Raw genomic sequence first — 13,547 nt, forward strand, 5'->3', positions numbered from 1 at the left:
ATAAATCATTATGGATATCTCTTTCAAATGAAGAAACCACTCCTAGCAAAAAATACTCTCAACTGGAAGAACCAAAGTGACTGAGCAAACAAAACAGAAAACACATACTCTTTGCAGATTACAATGCATTCAAGATGCATGCATAGGAAGTTGAATGCATTCTGAAGTGTAAAAAATAGTTGAGAAACTAAAAGGAGATAGTGACTCCACAGAACACTACAATCACTGTCAGAGAATATGCATGCATTAGGGGAGCACTTTAGGAAAGAGCATCGGTAGTCGGTATAGCTATACAAGTACTTCATGCATTATATATGTGAAGAAGTGGATGCAAGGCACGTGTAAGGCATCATATGAGACTGTCATACAACACAGCAAGTATGGAGAACATTGTCTCTACTCCTTTGGTAACATTGAGCACAAGTTCTTGCTACTTTAGGTACTTATACCTCATTTTTGGACATCCAGTCTTGTCTCCAAGTACATCAATCTTTAAAATATCAAAACATCCTTATGAGGCTGTCATTCCCACAGGAAAAACTGAGACCTCCCCTAGGTGATAAAGGAATTTAATTTTCAACAGAAAGTTAGTTCCTTAGCCCCAGAGCAAACTTTCTCCTTTTGAATAAGGTTTCCACAGCAATAACCTAACAATGTCATTGGACACCACAGCAAAGGTGTCTGAACATGTACCACAGCAAGACAGCAGGGTGTTATCACACTCAAGGTAAGAGACATAACCAAGCAAAACAGCCAGGTTGTTGCTTTTAGGAAAAGTTTTCAAGTCTATCCTCTTTGTGAATGCTTAATTTTAGACATAAATTTCAGGAGAAATGAGGGTAGATTTACATTTAGACATTAGGAAGAAATGCTTTACTGTGAGGGTGGTGAGACACTGGAACAGGTTGCCCAGAGAAGCTGTGGATGCCCCATCCCTGGAAGTGTTCAAGGCCAGGCTGGATGGGGCTTTGAGCAGCCTGGTCTAGTGGGAGGTGTCCCTGCCCGTGGCAGGGGGATTGGAACGAGATGATCTTTAGGGTCCTTCCAATTCTAACCATTCTATGAGTCTATGAAATGGCAAAACACTTGTATCCTCTCACTTCCCTTGGGGGAAAAATAAATGGCTGCATGTTGGAGCAGCACAGCAACATTTGACATTCCCTTAACAGTCGTCTTTGACCATGTGCCTCTCACCATGTGTTGTCCTCACATCTATTTAGGCCCCAGCAACACCTTGAGGCCTGGTGGAAAGCGGTGTCATCTCCCTCAACGCCATGCTCGCTTTGAGCATTGGAGTCTTCCCAAAGCAGCTGCGCCACCCAAAGAGACGGGCCTTGTCAGGGAAGATACAGAAGGGGGTCTCTTGGCCTCCCTCCGCCTCAGAAGGGGCTCTCTCGGCCTCTTCGCCTCATGCCGGCGGGAGAGGATCATTCTCTGCCAGACACCAAGCCGCTCCGCAGCCAGGGCCCAGGCCGCGGGGCTGCCTCCTCACCAGCCGTACCTCGGCTCCGCTGGTAGGACCGGGGCCGCCGCTCTCCCGGCTCCTGCTGCAGTAGGTGGATCCCTGGGAGGCGCTAACCCCCTTCCCTCCTCCCCCTCTCCCTCCCTCCCTCCCTGCGCCGCTGAGGAGGCGCCCGAGCGCGGCGGTATCTTCCCTTGCCTCACTGGAGGGAGGAGGAGCCGCCGCCGCCGCTTGCGGGGAAGGTAAGCTACGGAGGAAGGGGATCGCCGCCCGCCGCCGGCCCCCTCAACCACCCCCCGCCGCCTTTCGGCGGGCAGAGCCCTGCTGAGGAGAGCGGCACCGCTGCCCTGGGCCGAACGGCGGCTCGGACCGTTACGCCGGGCTCTGGCTGCGGTTCCCGCCCCGCCCCGCCGGGAGGGATGGGTCGGGACGGGCGGGCGCTTCCCGCCCAGCGGCCGCCGCCGTTGGTTGTGGCCGTGAGGCGGGGCGGGCCGCCGGCGGGGCGGCTCGGCGCCCGCGGCCTGCCGGAACCTGGGCTCGGAGCCCGCCGGTGAAGGGGCCCGGCGGCGGTGCTTCGCCATTGCCGCCGTTTGGCCGCCCCACCCGCGGGTGTGGGAGGGGAGGGGCGGGGAAGGGCCCGGTCGCCTCTTCTGGGCCCGTGTGGTGGTGTGTTCTCCTGGGTTACCTTTCCCGGGCACCTGGTTTATAAATGGCTGATAACGGGGGTGTTTTGCAACTTCTGTCAGGAGTTAAATTCGTGTAGCGTTGGAGAGCTGTGTCCACGAGCGTGCAGAGGTGTGAGGCTCTCAGTACAATAGACCAGCTTGGCTTGATGGCCAGTTACGGCTTTAAGGCAGAGAAAGAATATTTGGGAAATGAAGGATGGTTACTGTGTGGGAGGTTTGCATTGTATCTCCTTGTGGAGATGGAATTTCTAATACTGGCGGATAAAAAGAGAGGGCGCAACTAAGGAGGAACAGGCTGCCCCGGCAAGTGGTGGAATCGCCAGTCCTGGAGGTACTTAAAAGACGAGTAGATGTGGTGCTGTGGAACATGATTTAGTGATAGTTTTCGGCAGCGTTATGTTGATGGTTGGACTCAATGATCTAAAAGGTCCCACCCAACCTAGACAATTCTATGATTCTGTAACTAGCAGAGAGATTTTACACCTGGTTATTAACCGAGTAAGGTCTGTAGATGGTTGTGTTTATGCACCATCAGAAACCATTTGGGCTGAATGAAGGTTGAAGGATGTGAAAGCAGACCTGGGGTAAGAGAAGCATGGAGAAATAATCATCCTGGTTTGTGGTAGGAGAGCTAGTGCTGTCTAGATATGGGAAATAAATGTGACAGAATGACATGGGATGTGAGTGATGTGATGGGCTGTACAGTAACAGGAAGAGATTGTGTGGATAAAAAAAAAGAGTCAAGTGCATCATTGCTTTGAGAAAAGTGTAAGAGCTTTTGATGGTGTCTGACATAGCTCACAAGAGTTTGACTTGGATAAGGATATAACTTACTGAGATACACAATCAGGAATTATGTTGCAGGTGGATTTCTTTTTTAGATGCAGATAATATCATTTGGGAAGGACATACAGTGATACAGTTGTTCTTACCAGATAAACACTGAATTGCTTTAGACTTGCTCTGGCTAAGTAGTGTGAAAAATTCTGAGAAGAGCTGGTTTGTTAGTGGATCACATTTTTAATTAGGTTAAATAAATAGAAATAAAATAGAGGACTAATCAGAGACAGGTTTGAAGTTCTCAATTTTAGAAAGGCAAACTTTGAAAAATCAAGAGGATTAATTAGTAATGTTAGTTGTACTGGAGTCCTGAGGGCCCGAGAAGCAAAGAAGGTATGAAGCTGTTTTGTGCCAAAGGTAGAATTGATTTGGAATTCATATCCAAAAAGTGAGAAAAGGTCTATTGAAAATAACTTTTATCCATCTCAAAAAAGATTTTAGGAATAAAGACTAGAAAAAGGATGGATAAGCAAAGAGAAATAGATACTGTGCAGTTCTAGAGTGAGAATTGACAAAAGTAATTCAGAGTTTTGGCGATTGTTTTTTAAAGCTTCTTTAATCGTGTAAGTAAAAACAAGAGTAGAAGTAAGACCACTGAGTGATAAAGTTGAGGTAAAACAGCCTTGGCATTACGACGCATATGATCTGTTGCAGTTTGGAAGAGGCTGCTGCAGTGGGTAGGTTTAATATTAGTAATATTAGATGCTTAAACTTATACCACAAAGAATTATATTTTGTCTCTTAATTATTTATTAAGAGTTGGGAAACCTCTATGGTTATGTCTAATCCAATACCCTTGCCATTTAACATTGGTCAGTTCCAGTATCAGAAGACTGGTAAAGAAACACCCAAGTGGACAGTTACACAGTCATTTATTCATAGGGGAAGTGGGCTAAGGTTTCTTTCATATACATATTCTATTTACTATTGTATCTCTCTTTTCTATAACATATGGTATCTTTTTATGCAGACAGCTATAACTGTAAAGGTTTAAACTATCAGAATTCTCAGCACCAGGTATATGATGCCTGTCATGTGTGTGTAAATATATATATATTTTTATATTTTTTCAGACATGGGTTTTTATATATATGTTTGATGTATATACCTAGGCAAATTCTGACTTTGTGTCAGGCAAAGATTGCACCATCCTCCCACCTGCCCAGGTGTTGTGTGCTAGGTTCATGGGAAGTGCTCTGGCAAGTGCCCAATGTTACGGGGAAGCGTCGCTACAGCCATATTCATGGTGGAACTGTGCTAGACATCATCTTGAAAAAACTCTTCTCTTGGTGACCCAACATATAGCCCTCTTAGCTGTAGGCCAGAGCCCTTAATCATGGACCAAGGCTCTGATGTGCAGAAAAACTGTGCTAAACTGAAGTAAGCAAGGAATGTAGAAAAGAAAGCCAGGTGTGGTTTGGTAATGCTTATGTTTAGGTTTTTTATTAAGGCTTAAAAAGTTTTAGAAGATACATTTTATAAATTAAAGCTTTTAGTCTAAATGAGGCTAGAATGACCTTCCTTGGACATCTGAGGAAGTGTTTAAAGGTTACAACTGTAGAAACTGTGAATATTTCTTCTTTAACTGCTAGAGCAGATGATGAAGTCAAAGACTCAAGAGCTAGACCTGATACATGGCTCAATGTTTGGCTGGATCAGGTAACTGCAGAGTGCTAGTAATTTAGGCTAGGTCAGATTTAGTTAGAGGGAGCAAAACAAAAACTGTGCATTTGCGTGTTGTTTTTCTGTTAATGCAATGTAGTATTTATGATAAAGTAATAACAGAAGGGTTCTTCCCAGACGTGCTGTTCCTGTGGCATGGAACTGATGTCCAGTCAGGCACCCACATGCAGGTGCAGTGTCACATAACATCTGAAGCTTGTACATGGTTTATCCTGAACAACTTGATGAGCTGTTAGTGTTTCTTAAATTCTGAAAGCTTTTTCTCTACTAAGATTCTTTAAGTTTATAAAAAGATAATAGCTGTTTCTTTCACATATATATTGCATTATTATGAATTATTTTGCTCTGTTACCTTGTTAATATTTTTAATAAAGTTCTTTTAAAACCAAATCTTTGGAATACTTTTGTTTCCCTAAACCTGGTTCCTTGAACTCTTAATGTCAACAGGTCAAAACGAAGAATAAGTTTCAATTCCACCAAATCAATTATATGGTAAATTAAATTTTATGTAGCATTTTAAATAGACAAGAACTAACAATTGCATCAGTTGTATTTTATTATGCTTGTATGTATGGATGGATTACAGGACCTGAAGCAAGTTTAGAGCTTTGCTAACAATTCAGCAAAGAAAAAGAGCTTTTCAAGTTAATTTTTTAAAAATCTTGGATCAACCACATTAAAAATGCGAAGAAATGTTTTCCTTTAACATCTCAGGTTAGATCTAGGCTAGATTAGATTACATTAGGCTAGATTTAGATACAAGAGTGACATCCTGTTCCCAAGAGACTGTCTAACAAAATGTTTGATTGTTTTAATAAACTTCAAAGTCTGGAAATAATGCTCATTATATTTGCTTAATTTTACTGCAGAAGTAAATCACCGATTATATGAAAATGACTCCAGCATCCTCCTGTAATGCTTTTCAGCTTTGAAGGAAGTTCTTGCATTGTTTCCATGATCTGAAACACTTGATTGCCTTCAAAAGGTATTTTTGCACTTGTAGAAAGCAGTGTAAATATTTTTAAGTGAAAATATTTTTTGATTGCTGCCTTCTTATGTGGCTTTTTTTAGCTGCTGACCTTGACAGTTCAGTAAGTCTATTAGAGGCATGATTTTAGTATAAACTTCATTACTATTTTCTAGTCTTTGTATTTCTGGCCTTCATTAGTTTGTTATATAGTTTATCTTTCTTATTAGTTGTTAGTTGCTTTGTTCAGATCTTCATTTGTTTTTCAGTCAATTAGATGAATAGCCAAATCTTTGAAATTATTTTTTCAGGGTGACTATATGGTTTGTAGAATGAGAAAAGAATTTGAGGTTTTTTTTCTTCTGATTTGAACAGTGTCTCTCTGGTGGGTGTTGATGCATTTTTTCAGTCACTTCCACTCACATTGCTCACTGGTAAACAATACATCATTCTACATCAATGATGATGATAGACAGCAGTCCTAAGGGGAAAAAAAGTAATTGGAATAGGAATGGGAGAAATAAAGAAATTTAATATGAGCAGTGTGTCTTACCATCAGGTAGGACTTTTAAAAGTCCTAGATGATTTTATAAAAATCAAATTAGTTGGATTGTCTTGCTAGCCCAAAACCCCAAGGAGGTTTTTTTTGGAGGTGGGGGGAAGGTGTCCCAGGAATCTAGGTACATTTTTTCAAAGCAATTTTGTCACTTAGGGCAGAAATTTCGCACCAGACCCTAACACTTATTTTTAAATCATTGGAGAGTTGAAAAATCATGCTCTCTGTTTTCTTTCCTGTCTTATTGCTTCTTTCAAAATGTTTTTCCCTCATATATTTGCTCTTTATCACAGCGGTATTGAACCTATATTGAAGGATGGTGCTAAGCATGGGTAGCGGAACAGTATTCCCACCATCTTCCTTGCTTTTCCAGTGCCCATGTTTTCTTTTGTGTGGTGTTTGCATCTTATCCTTCACTGCTTTTGTTCTTGGCAACCAATTTCTTTTTGGGTGTGATGATGTTACTGAAAAAAAATGCCTTTGCGAATAGGTTTCAAGCATCTAGCTCCAATACAGCATACTGCACATAGATGAACTTCTGAAAACTTGCTGGAGGTCCATCCCTGGAGCCAACATGTGAAATTGGATGTCATGCCAGAAGAGAGGTGGCATGTGACAGGATGTTTTTGGCTGAAGTTTTGTCTCTGGAAACTGAGATGATAAAGCTGTCTTATCTCAGATTATTTAAATTAGAAACTTCTGTAGCAGTTACCTACCTTGCAAGGTCAAGGATGTCAGTTTTTCAGACAGTAAATACTCCAGTATTACTTTCAGCGTTTCTTGGATCTAGCCTCTAAACTGTAGGCTTGCTCTTGCAGCTAGTAGGCAGGCAGTGGGGCTTGCATCAGGAGCTGAGAAGTCACAGTCTGGTGTTGAGAAGCAAGAAGGGAAGGAGAGATAACCATGCTTTAGTTGGAGATAGCAGTTCTTCAAACCACCACTTACTTTTTCTCAAGGTCTGCAATTTCTTAGTAATGGAAAATGCTGCATCAATGGGAGAATGAATGACAAGCTGAGCTCTGTCAATTTATTGTCAGCACTGGATGGAGTAGTGACATTTCGCTGTACATGAGAAGGAAGATAATTTTGAAAAAAGTCTTCCTAGAAAAGGAATGTGACCTGTTCGGTAGGAATGGCTGTTGACAGTATTACTGGTCTGTCCTTTCCTGCAAGATCACTTGGACCGGTTAACATCATTTCATGACTACTCTGGTAGTGAACGGCTGAGAAATCAAGACTACCAGAGAAGGTTAGGTTCCTTTCCTAAGGGTGTCAGCAAGTCCCTTTTTTCTGTGACTTTTTCCGCCTAATCTTTCCTAAGACTGTGGTTAGAGTCCTTGGGGAAGAAGCTCCAGACAGACCTTTGATTCAGCAGATGAAATTCATAAATTAAGTGAGAGGAAATACTAAGTGGAGTTCTGAAAATTTTTGATTGCTTGCCAAGTTCCTAGAGAGGGAATCTACAAGTATGTTTATATTCAAATGAGTCAGTGAACCCGTTTAAATATTTAGTGTTTAATGGTCTTAGACTGCTAATAGAGCTTGGCTATTAGAACTAGTATTTATGTTCCTTAACTCAATATTATCTGTACTGCAGAAGCATATGTGCCTTACCCAAAGACCTGTCATGGTTGGACCAAAACCAGGGTCAGAACTTTCAAATTCCAAGACCTAAACTCAGACTGCCAGAGTATGCTGTCCAGATTATTAATTGTACTTGGATTCCAGATAAGAGATTTGTGCAAGTTTATTATAAATATTTTTGTATTAAAATGCTGCGTACTTCCTCAAGAAATAGATGTTTATAACAATGACGTTTTCTTCTTTTGATCTGCACTTTAGATTTTTTTTTAAAAACAGCTAGTGAAAATATATATAAAGTTCTAATATATGAGAAATATTTCTTGCTTACCTTTTTACTTTCTAAAGTAAGTATTGCATTTTTTTAAAAAATGTGGTGGCTAGCTATTTTAAAGCAAGGTTTCTTAGCAATTATATGCACATTATAAGATTTAATAGATTAACAACCGCAATAACTTGCCTGGAATAGCTAGGGTATGTTTTTCTTCTGTACCTGAAGTACTCAAATACTCAGGTTTTTATCTTTTAATTTTTGATGACAATACTGTTTTTTCTTTGCTTCACTCTGTATATACAATGGTTATTTTTCTGGAGGGAAAATTCCTAAGAGTAGGCAAATACGAATCATCACTACTATTTTAAAGGTATACAGATAAGAATGATTCTTAGGCTTAATAATAGATTGGGTTTTTTTTGTCTGTCTTTGTTTTCAGGATCCCAGGGTGAATATGTACTCGTAAAGCAATTACAGGTTTTCAGAAAGAACACCTGTGCAGATGCAGACATGTGTCAGTCAGTATGTACTTTTACTAGAACACATGAATTTGAATAAAAGAATAAACTGGTGTAATTTGAACCATCCCATGTACTCCTGTAGCGCTGCTCAGAAATAAGGTGCCTGTGTTTGCAGAACAGCTCGAAGAATGGAGCTGCAGGGTAATTTTCTCTTAGTTATACATAAGATAAAACATGTTGTAACTCTTGAGTTGTGAGGACGTGTGTGTGATCTTTGTTCTTGAAGAGCTGGGGCAAAATTGTCAGCATGTTTGGGACTGAAAAGTAGTGAGCTGGAGAAGCTTTTGTTAGGTAACAGAGGTGGTTAGATCCTAACGTATCTTTCTTTATACTAACAGATAAACTGCTGTTGAAGTCACACTATGCTTTTGTCTAAAAAGAATCAATTGACTTGAAGTATTAGAACTTGAAGAATCGTGGGTAACAGTTATGTATCAAATGGCTTGAGGAAGGAAAAAAAGAATTCTACGTTTATTTCAATTAGAAAATTCATAGTTAATGGTGATTACCTTGGGGGACATGTCAGCCCTGTGGGCTGAGTGTTGGCTAAGGACGGCCAAGAAGTGGGTAACATATATCAGCATTGCTAGGGAGTGCTGGAAATTGATGCTGGGAAATATTGGATAGCCTTGATAATCTGTTTCACAGTTTCACATGCTTGAAATTAAGTGTTTCAGAACTGCAGTTCAGTAGTACAGTCCTGCTCAGGCTGGGGTCGTGCCAAAAGCCTTAATTAGGTGAGTTGCTTCTAGTTTAAATAGAGATGGTGTACACAAAATCAACTGGTTGCATTCTTGTTGTTTGAACAAGTATGTATGTTGAAGAAAATAAGAAATCAGCACGTCATGGATACCCTGTAGGTCCAGTTTCATATCTGGCAGCACCATTTGGTGTCATGGATCCCCAAGGTCATCTCAAATAGCAGTAGGTGCTAATGTGTGGGCAACTGAATCAGCCCTTTCATCTTTCCTAGTTGGAAGGGAATATAACGTAGCTTCAAGCTCTTTCAGTTTGGTTGTGTGTTTGAGCCTTAAGCTCAAAGTCAACATGGACAAGAGAGTAGCTGGAATTTCACACATGAGCTGAATTTAGCATTTAATGTCTCAGACTGAGTGTATACAATACACTGTGTGTATGCAATTTGTGTGTTTTCTTAAAGCATATGCTTAACAGTGTGTATATTCAGTATAGCTAAGCTGCAGCAATTGTTCAGTTTTTACTCATTTTCAGTAAATAAAAATAATTGTTGTTTATTCAGTAAATAACATTTATCATATTCAAATCATATGAATTTCACATATTCTATGTCTTTGGCCTCAGTCTTACGGCATGAAAGTCTTACATAAGTGGCGTGTTTAGTACTAAGTTAGGTAGTTTTGTAAAACTACATTTGATACTTCTTTTAGTGCGGTATTCCTCTGAAAAGTAACTAAATAAAATGGGAGCTTCTTGTTTGTTGCATGTTATTCTGCCTGTAGTCAGGTTTTTGCAGACATTTAATGTTAGGTGAAAAGTAAGCAGATTTTTAGCATTGGCTGAACCAGTGTACCTCAAAGGAAATGATGTGTTCAACTTTCTCACTTGTTGAGTAAAAGAAGCTTGCACAGCTTCAGAGCTGCTTACTCATTTTTGCAGTTTTACTGAAAATGGAGTTACATGGCTTTATGTTAGGAAATATTTGAAGGATAGAAGAAACATCTGATCTGAAAATCTCTTTCTATTGATAATACACATCTTAGAAATTATAGAAGTGATTTGCAGAGTTGGCAATGTTTTTCCGAAGCAGAGTGAATATTTTAACAATTCTCAGTAAACCTGTAAAGGCCCAAATGTTTTTCTAACGTTGGTTTTCAAAATGGAACTTGAAAAAGAGCATTTGAAGGCTTAAGCCAGAAATAGAAAGCTCTGTCCAGTGTGGGGTTTGTTTGCTGAAAAAATATCTTGAAAAATTATGTCAGCAAGGTTATAAATTTCTTTTTACTGCAATAAAAAGACATTGGAGTATTGTGTTTAATAAAACTTCTTCCTTTCTGATTAATTTTACTACTTGTTTAACAAAAAAAAAGTTTTGTCCAAGAATTATTATTTTACGTAAGAATACAGAAGAGCAGAGTCTACTGGTCACTGTATAATTTAATATAAAACCAAAATTGACTGACCTTTCTCGTTTTCTCACCCCACAGAAGCAAATAGTTCTGGCTTAATATTAAGCGTGTATAGTGCTGTAAAATATTGTTGCAGCAATATGATATGGTGATTTTAACCACGGTTCTCTCTCTGCAGGGGGACACAAGCACAAATCCATATGGAGGATGAACCTCCTCCTTCTCAAGGAGTCAGTGTCAAGGTCAGAGTGTGATTTTTGTATTGAGAATTCCATACTGCTCTACTCAAAAGGAAATGCTTGGTTGCATTTAGCAGTAGCTTAGTAGATGCTAGTAGCTTTCAAGATAAACAGAACCCCAAAGCTATAGGTAGAAAAATTATACTAGTAAAAGAAATGTTGCCTATATGATCCACAAAATACTAGAAGAGCGATATATTCATTTTAATTAAGTTGAATTGCTCCTTTGGTTTAATTTAGTATTAAGTTCTGAAGTTACATGTTCTGGCCTAATATTTCAACAACATAAACTTGTTAGAATTAACTTTGTAGCATAATTTGAGGCAAAAAACTTTTTCCCATTTTTTCTCTTTTATTTTCTTTGAACACTTTCTGTGTAAAACTTTATCAAACATCATTCAGATTTTGAGTGTAAGGATGATGCCTTTTAAGATGATTCATATAACAAATTAAACTGAATAAACAGCTTTCAAACTGATTGCTGAGGTCAAATGAAGCGTACAAGTTTTAGGAATTCTTGAGGTGAAACTGATCCATTTTTGGGTTATGTAGCTGGACCATATGAAATCTCAAATTCTGACTTGCAGGCTGATACTTCAAGCTGGTTTTCATATTTTGGGGACAAAATATAATGGAGAAATGTGGGAGGGGAGAAAATCTTGAAAGGTGAGAGAATATCTCTTACTGGGTTGAATGTAACTAATAATTCCAGAGACAGGATTTAGATCGTGGATATTTTTTAGTACGATAAAGTTTGTTGTTATTTCTTATGTTAATAAAAATCAGTATCATAAGTGTTTCCTTGGGTGCTTTTTATGATAGTAGTTTGGTTTTTTCCCTTCAGTGCATTATTTTAGTGTTAAGAAATGCTACAGTTTGGGGGGTTTTTTGGTTTCTTTGTTTGAAGTTTTTTGTTAATTATGAGGGTAGAACTTGAGTGCTTTGTAGAAGGAGGATATAGAAAAAAACTTTTTTATTTAAGATGCATGGGTTCTGACCCACTATGCACTTGAAATATGGAGCCCACCTTTTAAAGAAACCCATATGTTATTCCAGTAAGGGAATCTGTACAGTTGAAGGACACCCTGACTGTCTTTTGAACCCCAGGCTTCATCAAGTCTTGATCAAAAGTGGGATGCAGTTTTGTTGATGCAATTGGAAGAGTAGTCTGTGGTGCTTTCAGTATTCATTATCATATTTTAAAAGTGCTAAAATCCTCCATAGAATTGATGCTAACCTCTTGACATAAAACAAATTGTTCTGCAAACAGCAGATGAATGAAGCCTGATTCCATATGGATTCATGTCCTTCATCTCTTACAGCCTTGCTATATGTGTCATGGAGGACAGCATTTGCTAGGACTAGCTTGGACCTACTTGCTTGCTGACTTATTTCATAACATACATGTCTGACTGTCCAGCTGCCTACTGCCAAATGGATTCTGTTAGAGGAATCTGCTTCCCTTTCACTTGCAAATTTGGCTGAAATTGTTCAGTTACTTGGTGTGAGAAGGTGGGGAAAGAACTGGTGTGATCAAAACCGCAACTTCTCTTTAGTGAAGATGACAACCCTCCTTTCCCTTCCTCAGAAAGAGATTATAAAGAAATCTGTGATTAACTGCTATTTCTTTGAAGATTTTAATTCAAGGTTAATTTAGGGTTTATTTCTGTAGTTTCAAATGTGATCTATGTTTCTGTGTACATTTTTTCATAGTAAGTGATACTAATCAAAAAAGCAATACACTTATCACTGACAGAACGTGCTTCAGACTCCAAACTAGAATTTATTCATGTCTTTGTTTCAGTCAGAGGTAGAAAAATATGTGTTCTGTAACAGATCATTTTGTAAGTCTGCTTCTTGCTAAAAATAAACTAATGCTGTTATGTGGTGAACTACATCATGTCTGTGATAGGCAAAAACTGTTCTTACTTACCTTCTGATCTGGCAAGTAATGCCGTGTTGGTTTTTTTATGTCCAGATCCTGCTTTAGTTTCACTGAAGAAAATCGGATGCATGCTCCATGCAAAACTTGCTATTAAATTTTGATACTGCAACAGTTTTCTGATTTATGCTATACTAAAGCAATAGAAATGTAGTGTGAGATTCAGACATTAGATTGACTAGTTTTAATGTCTGGCAAGACCTGTTATTCTTTTCCTTTAACTATAAACTTGTCATTTGTCCTTTGATAAGCTGCAAAATGTTCAGTTATCTTTTTTATTTATTATATGTCTACTTACATAAAATGCAAATATTCTTAGGAAGTTCCCAAAGATTCAATAATTGTTGAAACACAGAAGTAAATTTCAGAAGTAAAGGAGAAAGGAAAAAGTTTCTCAAGTTTCCATTTTCAATACGTGAAAACAAATGTGTGTATTTTCAAAGGTAAGTATATTCGTGGGCAGAATTTTTTATGGTTTCTTCCTTTAACAGTAATTTTAGCACCAGAGGAAAAGAACAAATTATTTTCATGTTTTGAGTGTATACTTTACACTTTATATTAGAATCCTGTACAGTGAATTCTATAAGCTAGCTGTTATGTTGTGTGAAAATACGAGCTCACCATTTAACTTCTTATATGGTGCTTTTCTCCATGCATATTGATCCTTTCTTTCTATATCGTGATATATTTT

General features: G+C 38.9%; 1 protein-coding gene across 6 annotated transcripts in view; it reads left to right on the plus strand.

Annotated features, from left to right (window-relative positions):
• Positions 1–1,614: 1,614 nt before the first annotated feature.
• The window catches only part of RCBTB2 (RCC1 and BTB domain containing protein 2), a 42,084-nt gene continuing 30,151 nt past the window's right edge, over positions 1,615–13,547 (plus strand). For 2 of the 6 annotated variants that reach the window (XM_063334230.1, XM_063334271.1), the window contains exons 1-2: positions 1,615–1,704; positions 10,854–10,917. In XM_063334230.1, the coding sequence (XP_063190300.1) occupies positions 10,876–10,917 (42 nt within the window). In that variant the 5' untranslated portion in view covers positions 1,615–1,704; positions 10,854–10,875. Of the gene's footprint in view, positions 1,705–5,540; positions 5,657–10,853; positions 10,918–12,409; positions 12,427–13,175; positions 13,300–13,547 lie in introns of those variants that run through there. The other 4 variants (XM_063334246.1, XM_063334238.1, XM_063334254.1 and 1 more) reach the window with 4 other exon arrangements.

The sequence above is a fragment of the Chroicocephalus ridibundus genome, chromosome 1 (assembly GCF_963924245.1).
Source record: "Chroicocephalus ridibundus chromosome 1, bChrRid1.1, whole genome shotgun sequence".
NCBI lineage: Eukaryota > Metazoa > Chordata > Aves > Charadriiformes > Laridae > Chroicocephalus > Chroicocephalus ridibundus.